The 26,509-nt window shown below is 35.0% G+C and overlaps 4 protein-coding genes across 4 annotated transcripts; 2 read left to right on the forward strand and 2 right to left on the reverse strand.

Annotated features, from left to right (window-relative positions):
* The first annotated feature begins 508 nt into the window (after window positions 1-508).
* LOC132177095 (transcription factor MYB30) lies at window positions 509-2,481 on the forward strand. Its single transcript, XM_059589313.2, has 3 exons — window positions 509-705; window positions 946-1,075; window positions 1,580-2,481. The coding sequence occupies exons 1-3, from the start codon at window positions 573-575 to the stop codon at window positions 2,130-2,132; spliced, it is 816 nt and encodes a 271-aa protein (XP_059445296.2). The 5' UTR covers window positions 509-572; the 3' UTR covers window positions 2,133-2,481.
* A 5,373-nt stretch (window positions 2,482-7,854) lies between these two features.
* Window positions 7,855-14,795, reverse strand: LOC132177094 (malate dehydrogenase, cytoplasmic). Its single transcript, XM_059589312.2, has 7 exons — window positions 14,667-14,795; window positions 13,038-13,196; window positions 12,771-12,946; window positions 11,790-12,067; window positions 11,569-11,704; window positions 11,372-11,483; window positions 7,855-8,225 (listed from the first exon to the last, which is right to left on the reverse strand). Exons 1-7 carry the CDS (start codon window positions 14,707-14,709, stop codon window positions 8,131-8,133), a joined length of 999 nt encoding a protein of 332 aa, XP_059445295.1. The 5' UTR covers window positions 14,710-14,795; the 3' UTR covers window positions 7,855-8,130.
* A 1,749-nt stretch (window positions 14,796-16,544) lies between these two features.
* SMP1 (Pre-mRNA splicing Prp18-interacting factor) lies at window positions 16,545-23,606 on the forward strand. The gene is made up of 10 exons (XM_059591794.2): window positions 16,545-16,728; window positions 18,598-18,761; window positions 18,869-18,981; window positions 20,451-20,864; window positions 21,006-21,141; window positions 21,231-21,530; window positions 22,323-22,539; window positions 22,920-23,023; window positions 23,216-23,287; window positions 23,392-23,606. Exons 1-10 carry the CDS (start codon window positions 16,713-16,715, stop codon window positions 23,467-23,469), a joined length of 1,614 nt encoding a protein of 537 aa, XP_059447777.2. The 5' UTR covers window positions 16,545-16,712; the 3' UTR covers window positions 23,470-23,606.
* Window positions 23,607-23,912: 306 nt separating this feature from the next.
* Window positions 23,913-25,027, reverse strand: LOC132179565 (cotton fiber protein). Its single transcript, XM_059592306.2, has one exon. The coding sequence runs from the start codon at window positions 24,744-24,746 to the stop codon at window positions 24,186-24,188; it is 561 nt and encodes a 186-aa protein (XP_059448289.1). The 5' UTR covers window positions 24,747-25,027; the 3' UTR covers window positions 23,913-24,185.
* Between the last annotated feature and the right edge of the window lie 1,482 nt (window positions 25,028-26,509).

Consider the following 26,509-nt stretch of genomic DNA (forward strand, 5'->3'; position numbering starts at 1 on the left):
CCTCTAATAGAAGCAAAAAAAAGGAATATTGTAAAAAATATTATATTTATATTAATAATAATATCATTTTTTAAATTATATCTTCAATTTCAAAAGAGAGGACGGACTTTTTAAACAAACGCTCTAAAGAGACACAAAGATGTTACGTCAAAAAGGGCGTCTTTTTCTAACGATTGTATAAAATAATGAACGAATATTGTCTCGTGCGTGCAGTTTGACTAGTCAGTATACTGTAATAAGACAACCTACGTAGAGTCTCCGACTGGCAATCCTTAGTCACAGTCAATTGCTTTGCTTAATTACTCTAATTAAAATGATTTATGTTTTTTTTTTTGTCATAGAGATTCGAACCTTCGTGGAAATTGCCAAGACTTTTATTATATTGATGGGCTATTTCTTGTCTTTGACTATTCAGGAACTGTTGGTTTGTTGAATGGATATCTTGCTTATAAATACCCATCAAAGGCCTCGAAAGATTTTGAGCACAAGGTGAAACAGAGAAAGCATCGAAGGTCGAAGCTTTCGAGAAATTTGCTATATATAATTAAGATCAGATAAATTAAAGAAAAAAGATGGTGCGAGCACCTTGCTGTGAGAAGATGGGATTAAAGAGGGGGCCATGGACTCCTGAAGAAGATAAGATTTTAGTCTCCCACATCGAAAAGAATGGCCACGGGAATTGGCGTGCGCTTCCAAAGCAAGCTGGTAATTACTCGCAAAACCCTTTCTTTCTGCATGTCTTTCCTTCCACATAGATATCAGTATATAGAATCAAATCAAATTAAAAAAAAAAAAAAAAAAAAAAGATTAAAGGGATGAAAATACGAAAGTATCTTAATGGTGGGTTTGAAAGCTTTCACTGTTTATATGATACTTTGAATGCTTTCTGTAAAGAAGACTTATCCTGTTTGCCCCCTTTTTTTTTTCTTCTCTCTTTTGTTATAGGCCTACTAAGATGTGGGAAGAGTTGCAGACTCCGATGGATAAACTACTTGAGGCCAGATATCAAGAGAGGAAACTTCAGCAGAGAAGAAGAGGAAACTATCATTAATTTGCATGAGATGCTAGGGAATAGGTAAGCATCCATCAATGGATTTACCAACTTTAGGAAACATAATAATTAGTTGCTGCTCACATGAGCCATAAACAATCATTAACTTTTCAATATCTAATTAATTACTCTTTTTTGGCAAAATCTTCCTAGAGATTCTATATATATAATAGAACAGTTTTCGAGTATATATATTGTGTGTTATAGGAGAAAGACGAGTGGGGCAGAGATATTCTTTAAGAATATTTTGCAGCATACGATTCTCAGATAATGTGCATGATTTTGAGTCATAATTAAATTATGGGGTCTAGAGTTTAAACCTTGTTTTCGTCGGTTTTGCATGTTGGATCTTCCTTATTAAATAAGAGTTTAGATCTATACATGTAAAAGAATATTAAAATATAATTTAAATAATTAAATTTACTCATTCCTATCGATTAAGCGCGTTTTTCTTTCTTCTGATAGTTGATACTAGTGCTAAGACAAATAAACACCATTAACGATTGTTTTTCCTTGATTAATTCTCAGGTGGTCAGCAATTGCAGCAAAATTACCAGGACGAACTGATAATGAAATAAAAAATGTCTGGCACACCCACTTGAAGAAAAAACTCAAACAAAACCAGGTCAAGACAGAAATCATTCTACAATCTACAACCTGCGATTCCAATTCCCCAAGGCAATCAGAATCCTCGGACTTGGATATTCTTCCTTCACATCAAGCATATGCATCAATGTCTCCACAACCATCTTCTAGTGATTTTTCATCCGTCACGGATGCCTCGGTTACATTAAACAACATGAGCCATATTAAGGTTGATGACATGGACTTTTCGGAAAGTTTTCCTGAATTCGATGAAAGTATTTGGTCAGAACCGCCATTGGTAGAGACCACCAGCAATATGCCGTTGGATTTATTAGCCGTCAATACTGATGATCAATCACAAGCTCAATCTCAATTCAATGCAATTGAAAGGGTGGACTTGGGCGACAATTATGATTCAATTCTTGATGATGACATGGACTTTTGGTACAACCTTTTCATTAGAGCTGGGGGTTCGACAGAGTTATCGGAATTTTAAAAGTGTTTTGGTTTTCATTTGGCGGCTTGTAAAATTTCGAATATCGTGGTTCATGTTTTTGACCGTTACTACTACATCGAAAGGACAGCAATTTCTAGTGAGGGGTAGGCTTATCTCCAAGCTAGCCCAAAAGCTTGACGAACAAAAAGGAGGTCTATGATGGGGACAGGGTACACAAGCAAGGTGCCACGATGGTGATTCTAGTGCAAATTTGAAGGGGCTTCACAAATAGCAAAAGACAATATCTACATTCTAATCTTTTTTTATATATTGAACAAATAATTTATGTTTATTAATCTTTTGATTACCCTTTTCAGTTTTGTAAAAAGAAATATTAGCGATCGATGATGACAGGATTAATAATACTACGTACTACTGTTAAATTTTAGAGGCCATGGAATCCATACTTTGAGTGAATCAGAATCTCTCCTTAATTTGCTTGTTGGCAAGCTAGCTAGCTATTAATTGACTATGAAAGATGGATAATTTAAAGGGTTGATATTTGAATATGCTCAATTGGCTGAAATTAATAACAATTAGTTGGTGATTAAAAACATCATTAGTAAAATAAAAATGTTTCATGATGTAGCATCATAATTGGACAGCATTAATTACATTCTCAAAAATGGGACCCAGAAAAAAAGTCGCCTGTTATCTGAATAATGAACATAGTATACTAGAAAAAAGATAGACTAAGAACAAGGGTTTTTTTTTTTATTTGCAATAATCGCAAACAAGAATAATTATAGATGAAGAGGGCTGCTAGAAAGAGCGGGAGATCGAACGGCAGCCAAGAAATTAAGGAAAAGAAGAAGAAGAGGAAGATCAGAAGAAGAGACGAAGAAAGTTCTAAAATAAGCAAAATATGATTACTCTCATCAAACCACAACTGAATTTTTGGGTACCAGGAAAATATTTTATTAGTAATTGATGATCAGCTGCTGCCAACCTTTGCTGACTATCTAAAGCTTACACTATAATCATTGATTGAAGATTTCATCTACTTGATCACTAAGAAGTGCATGCAAGTGGGGGTGTACCTTGTGACTGTATTAATGAATGTTTGTGTTTGACGTTGAGAAATTATAAATAAACATAAGTCTATTAATTTAGGTTTTTGGACTAAAATGATGTTCAAATTTGTATGTTAATGTATTTTTTATTGACTCCTTAATCGTTTTTCTCTCAAACACTTTGATGGTTATCTCTGGTAAATAGTGTTAATCGGAGTAAATAAAAAGTATAATATCTGGTTAATGTTGGTGGCTTGTAATGCTATTTAAACCATGATCAATAAATAAAATAAAGAGTATATATGCAAAGTTTATATCCCAAAAAGTTTGTTTGACAAATTAAGGCCAAGGATCCTCTTAAAAGTCCCATTACTAATTATTCAAATTAGCAACTATAGACAGGAAGAAGAAGTTGGTTTCGGGTCTAAAACTTCTGAAACTTGTCTGGTTGTCAATGTCAATGCTCCTAATTAGCAACACTCAAAAGGCTAGAGATTAAGTCCAAGATGGTGGAGAGTCAAAGATAATTTGTTGTAATATTCTAAACACAAAGACTTCATAATTATTGCAGCAATTTTTCCAAGATGATATATATATTTACTCGTCAAGTGGCCTGACATTGTTAGGAAGAAAGAAACAAAATGATCATCACATCTAGAATTGTTATAATCTCATCCATTGATTTTCTTCTTCGTTAACGACTTTTACTGAAATTAATTATCCAACTTACACTTTGTCAGTCAAGTCAAGAAGATCAACTTATGGCAGCAATTTTTCCAAGAAGATACTTGTCAAGTGGGGGAACTGTGGGTCTGATTAATCGTTATTTAATCGTTTGGAAAATAAAACTTTTTAAAGTCATGAAGAGCTTTGAAGAAGAAGAAGAAGAAAAAAACTCTGAAAGTGTGTATTAGCATTTTTAAAACAAAAGGTTGAAGAATTTTTTTTTGAGTATTTTTTAGTACTAATTAAACGGACCAGGTTTTTGTTCGGTACATCTTTTTATGTGCTAAAAATAATTTTTAAACTCTTTAGCGCAATTTCAAATAAGTATTAATGTATAAGAGATGTTATAATATGATGTATTTGCCCTTCTATCTTCATTACTTTTAGCAAAATCAAAATTATAATAAAATCTTTAAAGTGATTAGGTACATATATATACTAGGGCATGTGTTCAAATCCCGCACTGAAAATCTTTATGCATGATTAGAGTAAACCACTTTAGTTCTCATTGATATCTTGGTGAGATTAAATCAGGCTATAACTCAATCCAACTTGAGGAAGCAACGATTGCAGTTCTAACTATCTATGCCCCTCATGTGCAACTCCTAGCTAGCAAATAGATGTTATTATATATAGTCACGTTTAAATAAAATAGTCAGTTAGTCTCCCACCGGCCCTATTTGAATAGAAATTGGAAAAGGAAAAAAAAAAAATTAGTCAGTCAAGCTAGAAAAAACAAAAAGTAGGATGGAAAGTGGAGAGGTATATGGTCCTCAACCTCGTAAAGTCGTGCTATTTTTTTTTTTGGAGTCATCGCTTGCAATTCTGCGCTGCTTCGGGTGTTCTTCTTTAATGGTTTTTTGATTTCCAATATTCGATCCCATACCACTTGCCTTTTTCTTCAACAAAACATCATTAATGACGCATCAAGTGAGTCGTTGTTTGGAATTCTACTTCCCTAGCTTTAACAATGATGACCAATATGTACGTGACATAGCTACTTTTTCCAAGCTTATGTCATCGTACCAATCGACAATCGTGACTCATGTCCGTTTATGGAGTGACTGTGTTTCCACAAGGACCACAACTTATGTGTGTGTTTTTAAAGTATATAAAAAGACGAGGGCTACATACTCCCAGGGTTGCTACCGCAGTAGCCCAAAACGATCCAAAACTACTAATTTTTTTTTTAAAAAAAAAAAAAGAAGAAAAAAATTAAAAAATTAAAAGTATTTTTTTTAAAAAAATAGAAGAAAAAGAAAAAGAAAAAAAAAATTGAAAGGGGTGGCTCCAGCTGGTCACCCCATTTTGGCCAAGGGGGTGGACGAACCACTCCCATGCCCAAGGGGGTGGTCCGGCCACCCCCAAAGGGCCAAAACTCTAACTTTTTTTTTTTTTTGGCCTTTTGGAGATGGCTGAACCACTCCCTTGGCAATAGGGGTAGTTTGTCCACCCTAGACGGCCCATAAGGGTGGCTCTAGCCACTCCCTTGGCCAAACTGGGGTGGTCCGGCCACCCCATTTGGCCAAAGGGGTGGCTTTTTCTTATTCTTTTACTTTTTTAATATTTTTCTTTTTTAATTATTGATTTTTTTAATATTTAATAAATATTATATTATTAATTTAAAAAAATTAGTTTTTTATTGCCCAAAATGACCACAGGCTAGGTCAAGTTTGGGGTCGTTTTGGGCTACTGCATGGTGTGATAGTTTTGCACTACTGCACCTAAGCTAGATCCATACTCCCAAATGTTCACTATCTGACGTGGCTGTCTAAATTACAATTAGAGGGTTGCTAGGCATTCCAACATTTTTTTTTTCCAAATGATCTGAATCTCACATTCATTTAAGAAATATATATATATATATAATGGTTCAGATCATTTGGGAAAAGGAATTTTGAAAAAAGTGTTGGGATGTCTAGTATTATCCTTACAATTAAATGAAATAGTAAATAAAAGTACACGTAGCATTCAAGAGTGATTTTCATGGCCAAGTGGGAGAGCGCGCTTTGGAATATGTATAGTATTTCTCATGTAAAAAACTAAAAAAGCAGGAAGATTAATGTTAAATACTACACCCCATCTTACCCCCATTAAGTGCTTTAAAAATGAAAAAAGGTAAAGTTCACTTAACCTCCTCAAACTACCACCCTAATGATAATCTACTTCCAAACTATCAATTGCGATAATTTACCCTTCAAACTACCAAAACAATGACAATGAACTCCAAATTTTAACAAAATGACGAAATTATCACTAAAATAAAAACAAAAATACTAAAATTTATTTATTTAAAAAAAAATTTAAGGGTATTTTTGTCTTACTGAAAATTCTATAAGGGTAATTTTGTCATTTTGCTTGCATTAGGGGTACATTATCATTGTTTTTGTAGTTTGGAGAGTAAATTGTCGCAATTGATAGTTTGGAGGGTAAAATGTCATTGGGGTGATAGTTGGAGGAGGTTAAGTGGACTTTACCTAATAAAAAATAAAAAATAAAAAATAACTACAGGAGATCTTCTATAATTTTTTTAATGATCCATATTTAATTTAACTCTTTTCTGTTTTTTTAGTTATGAAAAAGTTGAAATTAAATCTAGATCGTTAAAAAAATTACAAAATATCTCTTATATATATATATTTTTAATGATAAGATGGTAATATGAAAGTGTAATATGTAGCATTACATAAGATGGAAGGTTGGGAGAGGAAATTAAAAGGGAGATAATTTCCATTATCATACCAAAAATCAAGTAGTGAGAAGGAATTCATGGGAATATTTCGTGAGAAAGTGATGAAATTGTCCATTGGACGAGATTATGGGTGGCAAAGTTTGGCCTCAGTGGCAAGGAGAGGGTTTTCATAGTAATAAGAGAAATTTGGTATAAAAAAAATATAATAATAATAATAATAGTAAGAGAAATACACCAATGAGTGGTGAGACTACTGGTTTTGGCAGCAAAGATAACAGCAAGCGAATATTCTTCAAATATAATCTTGAACCCTAACCATCTTGAAGATTTGGATCATAAAAGCATCTCTAGCAGATGCTCTGAAACTTTCATATTGTACATATTTTAATTTACCTAATATGCTTTTTGCTTTCTAATTAGTTACTTTTACGCAAGCACTTTTTTTTTAATCGTCTCTCTCTCTCTCTCTCTATATATAGTTTTGGTCAAATTTACTATTGAATTTATAAGATTCAGACGTGAGAGCATTTTTAGGGGATCACCGTTGGAGTTGCTGCAAACGGCAGCCACCATTGAAAATCATCTCTAATTGCCCATCAAAATTGATTTTGAGAGAATTCAAAGGAGGCGGGGACCATGGCAGACAGAGACACAGAGCAGGAGAAAAAAAGATTTGTCCTGGCTTGTAGATGCTCTAAGCAGATGTCTAGTAATGCACATTGGAGATTGTTTTATGTCAACAAAATATGACTGCAAAGTCAAGGTAAGGTAACCGCGATAGAACGGCATCGTAGTATTTTTAGTATTTTTAGATTCTTCATCAGCCATGGCCAAGTTGAAACAATCACAATTTTCAAGGAGTTTGACCCTACTACTCCATTCAAATGCCAAGCCTATACGCAAGAAAAAGTATCTGGACTGTGCTAAAAGATTACGGGCTTTAAAAGGACAAAGGAGAGATCTTTAAAAGGACAAAGGAGAGATCAACAGTATAGTAACACTTTTGCTTCTTGAAAGCCCCACAAAAGGACATTGAACATGAACATAAAAACAGCAGGTGCTTTCTAAGTCCGACCGAACCATAATTTGACCCAGTACCACTAAGGGCAGCTGGGGCTAGTGTGAGAATTCTCATGTCCTAGTACATGCCAAACTTCTTGAAAATTTCTTTTGAGGACACTAAACCACCACCTAACCGACCACCACTAAAGATGACCTTAACATCTGATGAAGGATTACGATGGCTATTATTTGGGAACCAACCATCAAATCACAATTAGGCCAAGCAAGGTGAACAAACAAAAAATAACCCGCATGTTATAGACTGACAGCCTTTTCAAATACATTGAAATAAGCAGTTGATAGTGTATTCATAACAAGGATTACAATTATAAATTCAAACATCCTCGCAGACATAAAAGCTGCAATAAATATAAAATCCACAGAAGCAGGTTCTCCATCATTAACAGTTCCTAACAATGGCATTATTCAAAACTGTAGCTACTTCTATTGTCAAACATGAAAGAGCCAGATGTACTATGGCATTAGAGAAGGTAGGAGCATTCATTCAAGAGAGGCATGAGTAAGCCAAGGCCTTCTCCTCAGTCAGCTCCTCAGCTGTCAAGTCCAACTTCTTCCTCGAGAACTCATCAATTGAAAGTCCTGGGCAGATGGAAGATACAGAAAACAGATGAGATTCACTAAGAGAATCATAAACTCAAGATAAACAAAAACAGTTATGTTAATAAATCTAAACTTAACAACTTGCTTTTGATATCAAAGCCGCGGATCCTACCCTACCAATACAACTAAAATATCAACCAGACTTTTCTTTATCTGTCATTCAATGGCAATACGAGAGAATTCAAGGTCATTAAAAGAAAAGAAAATTAAAAAAAAAAAAAAAAATCAACAAAAAAGAAGCTCAGAGTAATGAGGGAAGCCAAGAAGTCTCTCAACACATTGTGCTATGAATCCTACCCTACCAATAAAACTCAAATATCAACCGGCTTTTATCTGTCATTCAATGGCAATATCGAAGCAGCTGGGAGAATTCAAGGACAATTTTTTTTTTTTTTTTTTTTTTTTTTTAATTTATAAAAATCAACAAAAAGAAGCTCAAGAGTCCTGTTTAATGGGTTTTCTTCTAAGCCTTGATGAGTATACGAGGGAAGCCAAGAAATCTCTCGTCACATTGTGTCACACCAAAACACACAACACACATAAGCACGAGCCCCCCCACCTCCCCAAACCAAGCAATGCAAAGATTTGCAAGACATAGGGGGTGTTTGTTAAACCCCTTTGCACTGTTCCTATTTCCCACGGCACTGTAGATTCAAACCGGGCGTCCAAGACATTGAGGAAAAGCAAACTGTCTCATGCTAACAGTCTGCTTTTATTGTTAATATATACCATTTTACCCCTTTCTCATTGTAGACAATGACTATTTTGTCCCTTCAACATGCCCGCGAGAAATGAGAGTTCATTTACTATATGGGCTTATTTGTCTTTTACAGCCATTGGGTTCTCCAACATGCCAGGCGCAGCAGGTGGGCAACAGCATCCCTTTAGTCAAGCTACAGTGCCGTGGGTATGGGGATGTGTGCTGTCATTTGCCAAACAACCCCATAGAGAGCCAATCCCACCTTTTTTTCTTGACAGGTGAGATGAGAGTGACAAGAACTAAAAAATAGTAGGACAGAGTGCTGGTGGGAGGAAGACTAACACCATAGTTGATTAATATTGTTGCGTTGTATTAAATTGTCCTCTAACCCCAAGGGCTTGGCTCGAGTGGTAAATCATTTGGTCCTAGTACCTCATAAAGCATTAGGTCTAAGGTTTAACTCTCATTGAGTGCAAACAATTTCTTGAAGCTACATTCGCGGGCGAAAGTCCTAGCCTTACCCAATCCATGTGGAGGAGACACTTTGCACTAGATCCCAGGGATCTATAGCAACAGAAGTCATTTTCTGTGTGGTCAATCATGAACAAGAATACAAAAACTACGACTTTGACCAGTCAACAGTATATACTTTGTTTCTGAGAGTCAATAGAATCAACTATTTTTTTTTTTTTGGATAACGTAGGAGAACTTTATTCAGATTAATTGTACGTCGCAAACGCATACTGTACAACAATCCTCACCGTTAATCAAACTCCTACGAGTAACTGACCCCACCCACCAGAACCAGTTACTAAGTAACCCATGAGCTTTCACCCTTGACGGGCTAAGCAGTTTATCCTCATGCTCAGGAGGATATGTTATGACAGATATACTCTATTTCTGAGAGTCAACAGAATCTACTCTGTTATGACATATAGGATGCGAGGGGGGCTCAGTTTGGAAATTATAGAAAACACACTGTAATGTTTGTTTTGTGTAATCCTCCATGTGTTTTCTACTATAGTTAATGTGTATAGCATAAAGCAGTGGCGAAGCCAGAATTTTAGTTCAAGGGGTCAATTTTTTTTTTTTGAAAAAATAAAAATAAAAATATTAAATAATATAACTAACGAAATAAATAAACAAATTAAACAAAATTTAATTATTGATTAAAACATATAAATTTAACTTCCATTTTATTTTGTCACACTTGATGTTCATTTATTCAATTGTCCTCACCGAGTCTGTATTTTGAAATCGTTGCATGATTTCTTTATTACTGATAGTCTTGAATATATCATTCTCAATATACAACCAAATAATCATTCATCCATTGATCTCCCATTTAGTAACATAAACGATTTTTTATAATATTCATTGTTGAAAAATGAAAATGCTCTTTCAAAAGTAGTTGCCACAACTAGCATAATCAATGACAAATTTGCTAAATCTACCTAGAATTGACACGAGCTCATTTAAAATATTCATTGCTGAAAGTGCTCTTTCATGCTCTTCGGATTTGGTCTCAATTACTATTATAGTAATCATGTTTTTTTTTTTCTTAAGTAAGGTTCTATTGGCAGATTTGCTAAATCTAGCTCGACAAGAGCTCATTTATAATTTGATTGGAGCTCAATAGAATAATTGTTTTTTTTTTTCATAATCTCAGCTAACTACAATTATATATTTCATATGATTAAAATATGTAACAAAAATTATATATATTCATAAAAAATTAATTTTAAAGAGCAATCTAAATATAAAGGTTTGATTACATACCTGAATCTTTTTAACAAAAACTATGAATAAATTAATTTGAATTATTGAAGGCTTGAAGTAGGAAAAAATCGCAAATCGCAAATTGTTGAATTGTTGAACAACTTCTAATTATGATTTGTAGCACTCACGGTAGATTGAATCTAAAATAGATCCAATAATGTAATTGATCAGTTTATTAGAGATAAATTTTTCTAAGAATTCTAGCGAGTTGTTTTATTTAGCAGTGGAGAATAACACTTAAGTCATGATTCCCTTTGGTCTAAAGTGGTGGAAAGATGCAGGCCTTCTTGTGTTGGTCGTTTATATCTTTTAAAAGAACAAAAAAGAAAAATGGACTCCGACCTAATTATCCAGACGACTGAAACATAAAGAAATCATGCCATCGAGTTGTGAAATCAGCTCTTCTTAAAAAAGATTTGCCCCTTGATGAATAATTGAGGGTGGGCAACATAGGGCATCCGAAAATTTTTACTAGGAATAAGAAGAATTTTTGGGAGGTGAGGGGGGGCATTTGACCCCTTTGGACTCCCCATCCCTCCGCCCCTGGCATAAAGAATAATGATCTAGTCGTGGTGAAGCCCGGGACACCCCGATTATCCCAAAAAAAAGAAAAATTATATATATATTAAAGTATGCTGAACATTACCTTGAACTATCTTCCACTCTCCATTGCGACAAGTGACAGGGAAGGAATAAATGAGTCCAGCTGGTACATTGTATGAACCATCAGAGTATACCCCCATGGATACCCAAGTGCCCTGAATTCGCAACCAAAATGGTAAATGAGCAGGAAACCAACTTTTACACGAAAAACAAACAAAGAAAACACAGAATGATACCAACCTCTGGGGTTCCAAGGACCCAGTCACGAATGTGGTCACAAGCAGAGCTAGCAGCAGACAATGCACTTGACAGCTTTCTAGCTTTGATAATTGCAGCACCACGTTGTTGAACAGTAGAAATGAATTCTCCCTTCAACCTTCATTCCAGCAATTTATGTCAAAACTTCAATGTACTAAAACCAAACATAATTCTCAAAATAAGTATTAGTACATTTTTCATACCATGCATCATCAGCAACAAGCGCAGGGACAGGCTTCTCTCCAGATGGTGTTTTCACGGTTGCATGGCTGACATCAGGATACTGGGTCGATGAATGATTACCCCAGATAATAACATTTTTAACATCACAAACTTGAACATTTAGTCTCTCAGAAATCTGGCCCAAAGCTCTGTTATGATCCAGTCTTGTCAAACAAGTAATGTTTTTCTCTGGGATAGAAGGTGCAAATTCCTTCAAGATCAATGCATTAGTGTTTGCTGGGTTAGCTACAACCACAACCTGCACAGGAAGCGCAAGCAATCTAAGTAAATGTTCAAAAAATTAAATTGGCCTGAATTCATACACAACAACATGCTTGTTCAATTTCATGCATAGCCATCACATGGACATGAATTCATCTGAACAGTTTTACTTAGAATTTCAGACTAAGTGATTTAGGATACGCCAAATGTTCCATTTTCAAAATGGAGCCACTACCATCTATGCCAACCATCATGACTTACAAAAAAATATATATTTGAAATGGCCCAACTCTAAGTGATGATTTTATTTTCTTTTTGCTTTTTTCTTCCATTGGAAAGGAGGTGCCATTGCTATAGCTCATTTGCCGAAGTTATGAATTTGTAAAATACAGTCTAAATATCAATGAAGCCATTCGTTTCTCATGGGCATAAATCAACAACTGAAGTTCTTCATATCACTTTCAGATGTCTTCTATGTTACATGCATTTTTTTTTTATAAGTAATCAAAATTTCATTAAAAAGTGTGAAAGGCAAATGTTACATGCATTGAAGATACCATTCAAGAAAAAAGGGCAAAATCACCTAAGACATGATTTGGTTCCAATATTTAATTATTATAAACGCTGCAAGAGGTTTATGGTTTCAAATGTTACATAATGCATGATAAGATGAAGTCAATCCTATAAGGCACCGAAAAATACCCAAATTCTATTTGCCTTTTGTTAAAAATTTCATTCACCTTGCAGTTTGCTGCTGCATGCTTCTCAAGTGCAGAAGCCTGAGACTTATAAATTGACACATTTTTCGACATCACGTCTTTCCTTTCCATGCCTTCTTTCCTTGGGAACCCACCAACCATGATTGCAATGTTAACCCCGGTGCATGCCTCAACAACGTCAGTTGTAGCAATGACACCTGTTAAATATATCACATCAGACCTCATAATCTCACAAATCCTTAAATTAAAATGCTGCTTATACCAATGCTTCTTGAAGCCTAAACGTACCTTTGAGAAGAGGGAATGCAGCATCCACCAACTCCATTTTCACCCCATTCAAAGCCTCTGCAGCAGGAGCGATATCAAGCATGTGGAGGATCACAGGCTGGTCAGCACCCAACACCACTCCCCTAGCAATCATGGGGACAAGAGCATATCCAATTTGTCCTGCAAATCCAGAAATGCATCAACAAATTTTAAAGAAAACATTGCATGGAAGATGACTAAAAAGTTAAAAATATTAGAGGAATGTGCTAAGGCTACATCTTTTATGATATAGAATGAAATAAGGGGTAAAATAAAACCAACTTCCCACAATTATACCAAGCCCGCTAACAATATAAAACACATACTAAAAGAATCATTGAAATGTTATATATATATATATATATATATATATATATATATAGACATGCTTGTGTTCATGTGTGTACATATGAAATCTTTACGTTTTGTCAACATTGTAGGACCAGTACAAAATGTTATGGCATTGCAACTGCAACATAGACAAACCATTTCATATTTTAATTATTTTCTTTACGTAAATATTAAATGGGGGCTTGATAACACCTCAATGTCTCCCTTTGTATGTTGTCCTTAGATTTCCTTAATTCATTGCATCTCATTAAGTTGCATATAACTAAGAAAAAGTAGTAACCACATATCCATTATACCCCAAAAGGACTAATCATGATGACTAATAGAGTTTCCCCGAATCACTTACAAATCCTAGAACTAACTAATACACAACCAATGTGAGAAGTAGTACCCGTGCAACCCCTTTACAATCCATCCAACTAATGGGGGACTTTACACATCCATCACAATCCAGATATCACATTGCTTGTCAATGGAGAAGATCACTGCTTATTTAAAAATATTTATTAAGATTTTAAGAACTCTACCATGGAGTTCCTAATCCGATTAAATGCACACGTTCTATGTGAGAGTTAACATCGGAGAGTTGACTCATCTCACTGTTTTATTTAATTATTAATTATTGATTATTAAATGGATTTGTTTAGTGGCCAACCATAACAATCATTTCAATATTTGAAAGAAAGATAACATGCATCAACAAAAACTATCATCATAACATACTCATCCATGATCCAATGGAGCATGGAGTAACATATTAAGTTTGCACACAAACATAGTAACACAACCTTAAGAACCCTTTCATCTTTGATTTTTTCAAATATTAAACTAAAACATAGATCTCAGAATTCAGATCACAAACGAATGCAACTGAACCAACAATATTTAAACCAAATTCGAACCTCTACTAACTCTGTCTAGCACAATCAGCAAATAAAAAAAAAAGCGCCGTAAAAGAAAATCAATCACAAGCATCGGATCTGTTTAATTTCTATTCAATCATAACCAAAACTAAAATTAAAAATTAAAAATTAAAAATCAACGATTCTCTTCCACACATAGAACCTATCGTAGATCATTATGTAACAGATCTAAACCACCCTCTAAACAGACTAAAAACAATACAGAAAATAAAATAAAATAAAATAAAATAAAAAACTGGCTGTATAAATCACAGATCGAATCGAAGAAGAATCAGTAAGGAAAACGAGAGTGATGGATCTGATTCAATATAATACTGTTCATGGATTCGAACCGCACCTGCAGCTCCAGTAACGAGAATGCGAACTGGTTCTTTCGCCATTTGATCAAGATCAAGGGGACTGAGAAACGATAGGAAAGTAAATCAGTGATTCAGTACTAGAAACTGCAAGTTGTGAAGGTGAGGCTCAGTTATTTATATTAGCCTGGAAATTATGTGCAAGAACGACGGCGTTTAGAGTCAAAAGGACGACAGGGATGATTTCGTCCTATGGTTCCTTTTTTAAAAGAGGGAACGGGTAAGACGTGCGTGAAGCGTGATGTGCAGGAGGAATATTCCGTGTAGATGCGCTATGATTTGTGCTTAAAACTGTCCACTAGCGTCATAGCCTCATAGGGAGTGGGCCACTTTTTCAAAGCATCAAGTTCAACTGCTGTTAATTTTAAAGTTAACGTGACGTTGCTGGCATTAGAGCATTCCCAATGGAAGAGCCATATTTTTATGTAAAATGGCTCTTCAAAACTCACTTTTATCTAGTTTAGCTAAGTCATTTTTAAGTGTCTACACATTCGATTAGCTATATTTCTAAAAAATAGGTGGGAAAAGATTTGGGAAAAAGATAAAGCAGGAGAGAGAAACACTAAAAAATAAAATGGCTCCCTTAAAAAGTGCTGCTACATTTAACTTTTTTTTTAGCTCTTCTAATCAAATATCTATTTTACATATATTTTTGGTTCATCCAATGTGGGAGGTTTTTTGAACATTTGAAGAGCTATTCTAGATAAAAGTAACATTTAGCTCTTCCATTGGGAATGCTCTAACACCAAGAAGTCAAATAGGCAACACGAGGGATTGGATTCATTAATCAACATGCTCGTAGAGATATTGACCTTAGTTTTATTGTGGGGAGAATTTTTAACTTTTCTTTAATTTATTATATTATACTAATTATTATAATTCGATAAGCTTTGCTATAAAGACAGGGGGTGACTTGTGATACTTAACCAGAAAAAGGGGTAACTTGGAATCAATTTGGTCACAGCACTTAATAAATTATAAAACAAATAATGAATTTCAACCACTCCTTTTTATTTATATATCTTTATTATTTCATCATGGATCATTTCTCTTTAAATAAAGATATTTTTACTTTTTTAATTTAAGCAACATTAGGAAACTATCCATCTTCACATTATGTGGATCCATTTGAATGATTTGAATCAGTAAAATACCTCTTTATCGATTCTAAAAAGTAAAAACGATTGAAACCATATCAAAATTGATGGGTGTCGTTTTATCATTTTTCTTCACGGAAAAAAAAAAAAAAAAAAAAAAACAGACGTTCATTAGAATTACTTTTTCTGTTCTCTATTTGGAAGCATATGGTTCCTCATTTCCTCTTTCATTATATATATCTTTCTTCGTCTCTATTTCACATATTCACATGTTTTCTTAGTACTTGTTTGGAATTGCGTTTGAAAAATCTAAAAGTGTTTTTAATACTCAAAAAATTTGTTTGAACAAAAAAGTACTCGTTTGGTAAAAAAATTAAAAGCGCTTTTAAAAGTTAAAAAAACCTAAAAATTATCAAAATACATTTTTAGTAAAAGCTTAAAAATGAAGTTTTTACCCAAAAACATTTTTTGACTTAAAAATTCTATTTCTAAACATGCTCTTAATCTTAAAAGATTTACTATTTTGTTAGGGCGATATTATTCGACGTAGTAACCCTTACATACCGCCACCACAAGTACTTTGTGAAAGAAAGGCCCAATCGAATTTGGCGCGCCAAAACCGCAATCCATGAGTCCACAACGATCTCTTATCATGGACGATACCGCATCTGATCCCACTTCACCCAATCACATCTCGAAAGTTCGAAACCATTGTACGTCGGTGTATACATATTATATATAACATCCAACCACGCCCCGCTACAAAGAAAACAAAGAGTCTGGAATTCTCTGCCCCTTCGTTCCCGCAGGTTCTGCGACACTGGCCTCGGAACCAACAGACATTCCGATCGACTTTCGAACTGATACCAAAACTCTTCGAGTACTAATAATAACAATCTGATACTTTGGGCTTCTCGTCCTACGTTCAACATGGCAACTGCATCAGGTAAAGTAACTGTTAGCCAGAAATTTCTGGAATCTTCGCAATTGTTTCAACCCTTTGTGTGTCTCTAGGGTGATAAAGATTTCGCGCAAGAGTGAATTTCTAATTCTACAATGGACTCGTTTATTGGAAAGAATTTTTGGGCAATTGTGTTTCTAATTGATTATATTGCAGTATTGTTTTTGGTTTTTTTAATATATATTTAGGATTTTAGGTGTTGAAGAACTAGGGAATGTGGATTTAACTGTAGTGTTAGGTAATTAAGAATGAATGTAATATGGTCTTCTTTCTTAAGAAACAAAGATTTAGGAGTTGGGGGTGATGGGAACTTTTATGGTTGTGGACTGAAAGAATTTTGGAGTGTTAGGATAGGTTGTAGATGGTGAAGAAAGATTAAGATGGGGATGTAATCTTCAAATGTTTAAAAAATCCCTCCATTGGATTAGCCCAAAGAAAATGTAAAATAGATATTTAAGTGGAATAGCTAAAAAAAAGAGTTAAATGTAACAACACTTTTCAAGGGAATTATTTTATTTTCCATTGTTTCTTTCACCTGTTTTCTCTTTTTCTCAAATCTTTTTTTTTTTTTTTTTTATATATTATGCATGTTCTCTTTTTCCTAAATTTTTTTCCATTTTTCCTTTCACGTATTCTTTTTTATTCCAAAATTTTTCTTACTTTTAATAATATTTTAATAGAATAAATAGAAATATAGCTAATCGGATGTAGAGACATTTAAAATGGCTTAACTAAACTAAATAAAAGTGAATTTTGAGAAGCTATTTTACATAAAAATATGGCTCCTCCATTGAGAATGCTCTTATATGGGTTTTATAGCTAAAGAATCAGTTTTTTAATAAAGTCTTGAACCTCTTTCATTAAGCCTAGTAAAGAAAGAATGTGTGGTTTGCCCAAGTTGAGTTATGTGCTGGTAGCTGAACTCCAAAGGCAGCCAATTGGCTAAGACCACACCTCATGAAGTAGAGTTGACTAGTTCGAATTTCCAATTCTCCTTTTCTTGGGGCCAATTATTTACGACAAAAAAAAAAAAAACATGTGCTACTAGCTTCTATTGTAGATTTCAGCATGTTTAATTTGTTCACTGTGATGGTATGTGTTGTGGGTTCCAAATTTTGATTTGCGAAGTATCATCTGTACATGATTAAAAGCTTGGACGGTTGATTTGAAATGTTTTCAAAAATTCTGTCGTTTGCTGAGCTGCTTAATATGCTGGTTTGGTCGTTGATATTGCCACAGACGAATTTGTGAGCAAATAGAAGTTAGCTGGCCTCCCTTTTGCTCTCTCTGTGTTATGACTTTATCCTAGTTACTTTTCACTGACTAGCTTAAGCCGATCATTTGTCTTTGCTATGATTAAGTGTAGTATTGCTTTAAGCACTTCTTAAGCACACTTCACCCATGTGATTACTTCTCTAGTTTAAGAAAGTCCATTTTCCCTTTAATTCATTTTCTATCTTTTGATATCGACTTTTAAATACAAATGGTTGGTATTTATCTATCTTCATTCTTAAGGACAGTTATAGCCAATTTGGTCAAGAGTTAGTATTCGAACTGTCCCTATGATTTCATTCACAGCACACTGTTGTTATGAAAGATGATGATAAAATGTAGAAAAGGTGATTTTATTTGAAATGTTGATGTTGAAGCTAGCAATTAAATTTTAATTACCACAAAGTGACAATTTTTCAACTTGCTGGACGCTATATACTAGCTATTGCAGGGTCTTAATGTCAAATTTCGAAATATATATGCTAAATTGCAGTGGCCACCCTAGTAATATTGACTTTTGATGGCCCTTACTATTACGAATTTCTAGGTCTCTTTAATTTATTTACTCCATGGCTTTTGCAGTGGCTTTCAAATCTAGAGAGGACCATAGGAAGCAGATTGAATTGGATGAGGCCCGTAAAGCTGGGCTTGCACCAGCTGAGGTCGACGAAGATGGGAAAGAGATAAACCCTCACATTCCTCAGTATATGTCATCTGCACCTTGGTATCTTAACGCTGAGAGACCAGTAAGCTTCATGGAATTTTTTTTTGTTTCTTACTTTCTCTTTCTCTCGTGTAGTGTAATGTCCTCGCTCCATATGCTGATGAAGGATTTTCTCTGTTTTTGGTTTAGAGCTTAAAACATCAAAGGAAATGGAAGTCAGATCCAAATTATACAAAATCCTGGTACGACAGAGGTGCAAAAATATTTCAGGCAAATAAGTACAGGAAGGGAGCATGTGAAAAGTAAGTGGACCTTGCTTTGCCTGTAGGTGGACCTTTTGCTTGCACTCTTTACCAACTTCATGTTGGCTGCACTAAGGATGTTTACATGCATGGCTGATATATTGAAAAATGCTTCCAGTATAGTGCATGAGAAGTTCATTGACATTATATTCATGATAATTGATTGTAAAAGTGGATCAGGATATTTATTTTATGATCAAGATTTTGTTTGGTTGCATCTAATGGTGAACATGGTATTACATCATTTAAAAATTTTAAATGTTGTGACAACTATTTATGATGTGACAATATATGCACCATTAGATTTGTGAAGCCTAATATTAACCATGAAATGAATCCTTTCTATTTCACTTCAAATGGAGAGGATCCTTGTCCTTGTAAAAGTAGAGGTCTCCAGCTCTTGACATTTTCAATGGGCATGGAATTTGGGCATTATTTTTGAGTACTAACCATGGAGAAAATCCTTTTTCCCCCTCTCATGAGTATTTGTTTAGGTTTTGCCAGACCACTTACTGTTCTTGGGCCTTACTATCCAGTAGTTACTAGAACAGAATTGACCCATTATCATTTTGTTATTCTGATGCTTTTCTTTTTCTCCTTCATTTTATCTTTTGAACCCGATATGATAATTGAGTTGTTCACTCTAGTTTGTACTCCTTGGCCATGTACGCCTGTAACGACTCAGGGAAAAGCGCTAGTCACATTTGCGCTATCACTCCAAAATGATTAGTCAATTTGAAGCTTACCTAGAATTCCTTATAAAGGTTAATTTCACCTAGTAATTAGGCAATTTGGGACTTAGCACTCATTATTATCTTTATAAACCACTCACTCTAGATGACCTATTCCTCATCTTCCCAATATGGGACCGGGGTGTTACAACTTCCTCTCTTGCCCTGTGTTCCTTTAGGTAAGTACAAGAGTCAAATGTATAAAACTACAAGTCACAAATTCATCTTCTGAGGATATCTAATTAATTTTATCTACTTTATTATGAATCTGAGTCATTTGACAACTGGACTTCAACAATAGGAGGACTTATCTCCCTTTTGATTGGCTGAATTATGGCTTTAGTAACACCTTCTTTAGTCCCATATCAAACAAAATAAGGCCTCTCGCAAATTTTGGAACTCATAGGGCAGTTTTATTCCGCTTTATTTTTTTTTTGGTCAGTCTCTTTGATAAACTTGAAAAGCCAAGGTGGCTCTCCCTATGTGCTAATGCTAATGCAGGCATGAGTTATGGAATCACATCTGGAGGTGAGATGTTAAACTTTTGTAGTTTTGTTTGTATTTCTGTGGTCACATTATTGGGACAAAGTTTAGAGTTATTTGTGGTTTATGATCCTGAATTTGTGATATATGAAAAGAAAATTTTTGCATTATGCTGTTTCACCCATATTCTATAGCATATAATGTGAGCAAAGCTGTGACGAATGATTGACTTGTGTTTATATCGTCTTGTTACAGCTGTGGGGCAATGACACATAATGTGAAGGCATGTGTGGAGAGGCCACGTATGAAAGGAGCAAAATGGACTAACATGCACATTGCACCTGATGAAAAGATAGAGACGATTGAACTGGATTATGATGGCAAACGAGATCGATGGAATGGTTATGATGCAGCAACCTATTCTCGCATAATTGAGAGATATGAGGCAAGGGACGAGGCTCGTAGGAAGTACCTGAAAGAACAGCAGCTGAAAAAATTAGAGGAGAAAAACAATAAGCGGAATGGGGAAGGTAATGATAGTGATGGAGATGATGATGAAGATGCTCTGAAGGTTGATGAGGCCAAGGTTGATGAAAGCAAACAGATGGACTTTGCAAAGGTTGAGAAGCGTGTTCGTACTACAGGTGGTGGAAGCACAGGAACTGTTAGGTGTGTGTACTGTTTGCTGCATTGTATATTTCTTTGATATTTAATCAGAAGCCTATTTTGTTCATTTGTCTATAGCCTTCCTATGCAAGATGATGTAATCATTGTGCATCATTCTTTTTATTCTAACTCCTTTTGTTTCAGAAATTTGCGTATTCGGGAGGACACAGCTAAATATCTTCTGAATCTTGATGTCAATTCTGCGTACTATGATCCCAAAACTCGGTCCATGCGAGAAGATCCACTTCCTGATGCTGACCCGAATGAGAAGTTCTATGTAGTGAGTGCCCTGGATAATGGAGATATTGTGTTAAATTTTTTTTCTTTTTTCGCTTGCGTGTACATGATTTTGACATGTTGTTGTCACAGGGAGATAACCAATATAGAGTGAGTGGGCAAGCTTCGGAGTTCAAGCAACTCAATATTCATGCCAGGGAAGCATTTGAAAAAGGCCAAGATATCCACATGCAGGCAGCTCCATCCCAAGCTGAATTGCTTTATAAAAATTATTTGATCATTAAGGAGAAATTGAAGTCACAAATGAAAGAAGCCATTATGGAGAAGTATGGGAATGCTGCAACTGAAGAAGAACTCCCAAAGGAGCTTCTTTTGGGACAGACTGAGACACAAGTTGAATATGATCGTGCTGGCAGACTTATAAAAGGCCTGGTATGTATCAGTTAAGCTCATTCTTAAATTTCATCTTGTTCTGGGTTTTGGCCACAGCGTGACTTTAGTATTAATTCTTATTTTATAATTTCATTCAATAAAGCTTTAGTCCATCCTTCTGAGATTGGCTTGTGGAAATTTTCAACCATATAGCATTACTACAATCATTAATTATTTTCGCGTAGCATGATTTGTTTTCACTGTTTTATCATTTTTCATCCTTGTGTAGTCATTTGTAATTTAGTTTTGGGACTTGTCAATAACTTTTTTGAGTTCACTGTTTGGAGGGAAAAGGAATAAGGAATTGTTGTGGGGGATGCTGGCCATGAAATTTTATGAAACATGGTATAGATTTGTCTGTAAGGAGTCGAGATGAGGTCGAGGAAACTAGACTGTGTTTTAATTATTCTCATTGTTTACACATTAATGAGTGGGAAACGGTGCATGAATTGTTTTTCTGATAATGATTGTGGAGTATTACCTGCCTTTGAAGGAAAAATCAATAGTCATAACCTTCATTAAGCTCTGCAGCTCATATATAAAATTTATCATTAGTATTGCCTTAATGGATATTCCATAGATTCATCGCTGCCTTCTTCTCCTGTGCATTAGACTGCACTTTATGTATGGTGATCAACTTTGATCCGGCATTTGGAGTTGTAGCTCATTTGAACCGTGAATTTACAAAATAATGAAACATTTCTTCGATGGTTTTCTTTTTCTAATTATTTTGTTAGATGCATGTGAAAGGAGGATTTTAACCTTTTTTTTTTTCCTGGTTCTTTTTTGAAGGAAGCATCTCTTCCTAAAAGTAAGTATGAGGAGGATGTGTACATTAATAACCACACAAGTGTTTGGGGTTCATGGTGGAAGGATCACCAATGGGGGTACAAGTGCTGTAAGCAAACAATACGGAACAGTTATTGCACTGGTGTGGCTGGAATTGAGGCTGCTGAAGCTGTAACAGACCTAATGAAGGCTAACATTGATCGCAAACCAGCAGCTGAAGGTTAGGACTCTTAATTGTTAAAAAAAAATTCTGAATACTGCCTATTCCCTTCTTCCAAGATGCCATTTCTACCTTAACGAAGTTTACTTTGTGTTTAGTGTTTGATTTTGGCCATTTCCTTTATTTTCTTGAAGTCAACATTATTTGTCTTATGTTTGATTTCAGAAACTTCCTTTATTTCACTGAGAGTCCATATGGCTGTACTGGTGTCTCATTGAATTTCAAAGTTCATATCACTTTTCAGCATGTTTAGTTCTTTTTATGTATCTGTGTTTTAGTGATTTTCGTTTATGTTATGTTTAAGAGTTTTACAACGACCCTTTCATTTTGATATGGATGCTTGCATTCCTATTCTGATTGGATCTTCAACTTCATTGCAGAGACACCTGCTCCAGCAGAGGAGAAAAGGCTTGCCACTTGGGGAACTGATGTACCTGATGGCTTGGTCCTCGATCAAAAACGACTTGCTGAGGCCCTTAAAAAGGTGAATTTGAGGATCTTCTAACTCTTTGGACATCCACTTCTAGTTTTACTTGATATTATATATCGTACGAAGTGTAGTTCACCTAATTTCTACCTGAAATATGGTTGTTTGTATTGATTTTTCTGTTTTTTTTTTTTTTTTTTCTAAAAAAAAAAAAAATTGTCATTGCTTACGCATGTCGTGTTTGGCCAGGAGGATGAAAGGAAGAAGGAAGAGAAGGATGAAAGAAAGCGTAAATATAATGTTAGATGGAATGACGATGAGGTATGATCATTATTATGGTTCAACTGTGGTTAAGCCATTGTAATGAAATCTTAGCTGTGGTTAATATTCTATTATGTTTTTACATCATGGGATGCCTATTGTAGGTTACTGCTGAGGAGATGGAGGCATATCGGATGAAAAAGATACATGGTGATGATCCCATGAAGGATTTTTTGCACTAATCCTGTCCCTATATTGCCTTTTAAGCTGGATTCTGTGAACTCAGAAGTCAGAGCACTTCTCAGCGAACTATTAGACGTGATTACTGTATGATGTGCATATATGTATAAAGTTCTCTTTTATTTGGAATTATTGATATTGTACAAAAATATTAGTTATTTCATAAAAGGTGATGATAGTTTTGAGTGTTTTGTGTTTTTAGATTGTTTATTAATGTTTTTGTTTTGAAAAAAAAAAAAATGAAAATGAAAAGGCATTAACAAACAAAGCCATCTATCTATATTAGCGAATAATAGTTCTGTATTTCTTATTTATTGTTTTTCATTTATGATTGGACAAGGCAGAGTAGCATCCGACCCAAATATAGAGTACACTAAAACAATCACCATATATATATTTGCATCACAATACAAACAACCTTTATTTATTTTTCAGAACCCAACAAAGCACTCGTTCGTTATATATATATGTATCTATATATCTTGAATCACCAAAAAGAGCCCTATGAAAAAAGAATAATCGATGAGAGAATACACAAGAAGTCTAAAGTTCCTATACATTTTCATATACCCAAATTGTAAAACCACCCCCAAGGGGAAACGAAAAAGAAAAAGAAAAAATATTGAGGAAAAAATCTCAAACCTTCAAGCCCCATGAAAAACTATATATAACTCTCACAATCTTGTAATGGAAAAGTAGAAGAAAATATGGATCAAATTTACGCACTTCGGGCCAACATCTCCTGGAACTCGAGAAGCGACCTTTCCTTCTGGAGCTTCATATCTTGATGAAACTTGGAGATGAACTCCTCCGCTCTATCATCCACTCCTCGAAGATGCGGCGACGAAGCAACAACCTGCTTCCATGCATCCTCAATCCCGTATATGCTTTCGCTCTTTCTCGGCGAACTTTTGTCGTCAACCACTTCTTTGCCTTTGCTTGTTCCTGCACGTGCATGCAAAGTGCTCTTGGAGTGCCCTGCGACGGGATCCTGATCATAGAGCTCGTCTATGTGTATGGCAGCAAAGTTCTTATGAGCCAGCTGGTGGTAGTATTGTTGGCCATATTGGTAGTAGGAGGAGGAGGGTTTGTTGATGAGATTGTGTCGTTTGAACGGGAAAATGAAGCGGAAGGAGCGGATGGCGAGGAGGCGGCGGGTGGCGGCTTTTATGGCTTTGGAGGTCCTGAGCTTGTGGAGCTTGGATTGGAGTGTGATGGTGAAGCACTTCCACGCCTTCTTAGCGTGGCAAAGCTTCTTTGCCAAGCTCGAGCGAGACATTGATAGGTTTGTTGTTGTTGTTTGAAAAATGACTGTCTTCTTTGAATAAGCTGGAGAAAGGCCAGGGTGGGATGTTAATTATAATGAAATATTTTTCAACTTTGGTTGGTTCTTATGGGACTAGCTTGCTTCCCTCGAAGGATTTTCTTTCATTTTTGTTTGGTTTTCACAAATTGACCAGAATGCCATTCTCTGGAGTAGAATTGAGAGAGGAAAAACAGGTAATTTCTTCGTTAAGGACAATGGTGGGCAATGGAAAGAAAAAGAAAACAATAGTGGCGTTGGAATAGTTGTCTGCCAAGAAATGAAATAATGATTTCTTAGTGATCAAGCAGACTTTACTTTCGGCAGGGCTTGGTGAGCAAACTTGGGTCCTAAGTTTATTGAGTGACGAAAGCGATCACTTTATTAGTGGTGTGGTAGAAATAGAATGAATGTGGCTTTCGTCAACAAACCTTGCTGTGATAGGCTGTGATCATGCATGAATAGTTGATAATTATATTTTGATCTTAATTATTACTCCCATATCAAGGAATAAGAAATCAATTCTAGTTATCATCGATTTCACTAATAATTTCTTATTTAAAACAAATTACCCAACACCTTAATTTGTGTCTAATTATGCTGTATCTGGCATGTGAACCGCACTTTAATTATTACCAGATATTCTCACACTAAATGGATTAAATTTTTAATCCTTTTATAATTTGAATTAAATTGATATATTTTGTCGAGTTTTTTTTTTTTTTTTTTTTGAAGTATATATTTTGTCGAGTTGATCAAGTGATATGTCACGTACGTAAACATCTAATTGATAAGCCAATTACGTGATATCAAATTTCTTTGTTTTATATTTGCATTAATTATTAATCTCCGTCTTCATCTTTTTCCTCAAACCCTCCATCTAAAATCAATTAATTTAATCTACTCTGGATAAAACAAGAAGAAAAAGAAGTGATGGACCTTTTTTTTTTTTTTAAGCGCTCATTATCTTCACAAAACTGGAGATTTTCCGAAAAGATCTATGATGTTAAGTCTCTAAACACAGATGCTGTCTTCAATGGAAGTTAAAGCATACCCTTTCCTCTCACCTTTAATATATAAAAAAAGAAAAAGAAAAAAGAAATGGGATTATAAAGGGTTGCCATCAAAACAAAACTTTATGTAGCTTTTCTTCAATGTACAAGACAGCTTCCATGCTCCAACTAGGTTGAGGTGGTGCCCCTGCCCCATATTTCTTTTGTATTTGCCCCTTCCAACTCCACAATAATGTATGGTCGGCGACACACATATATTTGCCTTTCCAACTTGTAAAGATTATATGTCACTTTTTCTTTCCCCTCGTGAAACAGCAATGTTCATCCCTTTTTCTAGCTGCCTTTAAGGACCCAATTATGATACCTTTTACACGTGAAATTAACAAGGCCGTACATTTTTCTTTCTTTGCCTGGATGTCACATACCTGCAAAATCTTATTTTATATGAACACTATATATATATATATATATATAGGTCAAGAAGTCTACCTGGATTGGCACATGACCCCTCAAATTTTAAAAACATCCCCTAATGCTAAAATCTTGGCAACCCACACTGGAGCCTGGCGGTCCCTTTAACCCAGGGCCAGGGGTACTGAGGCCATGAGGGGCGTTCTGATATGGTGTCATTCCACTTGGGACACCCAACACATCCAGCCACTTTAACGTCCCACTTGCCATATATTATTATCAATAACACTTTGCTATTATTGCGCGTTGAAAAAA

The sequence above is a fragment of the Corylus avellana genome, chromosome 4 (assembly GCF_965113065.1).
Source record: "Corylus avellana chromosome 4, dhCorAvel1.hap1.2, whole genome shotgun sequence".
NCBI lineage: Eukaryota > Viridiplantae > Streptophyta > Magnoliopsida > Fagales > Betulaceae > Corylus > Corylus avellana.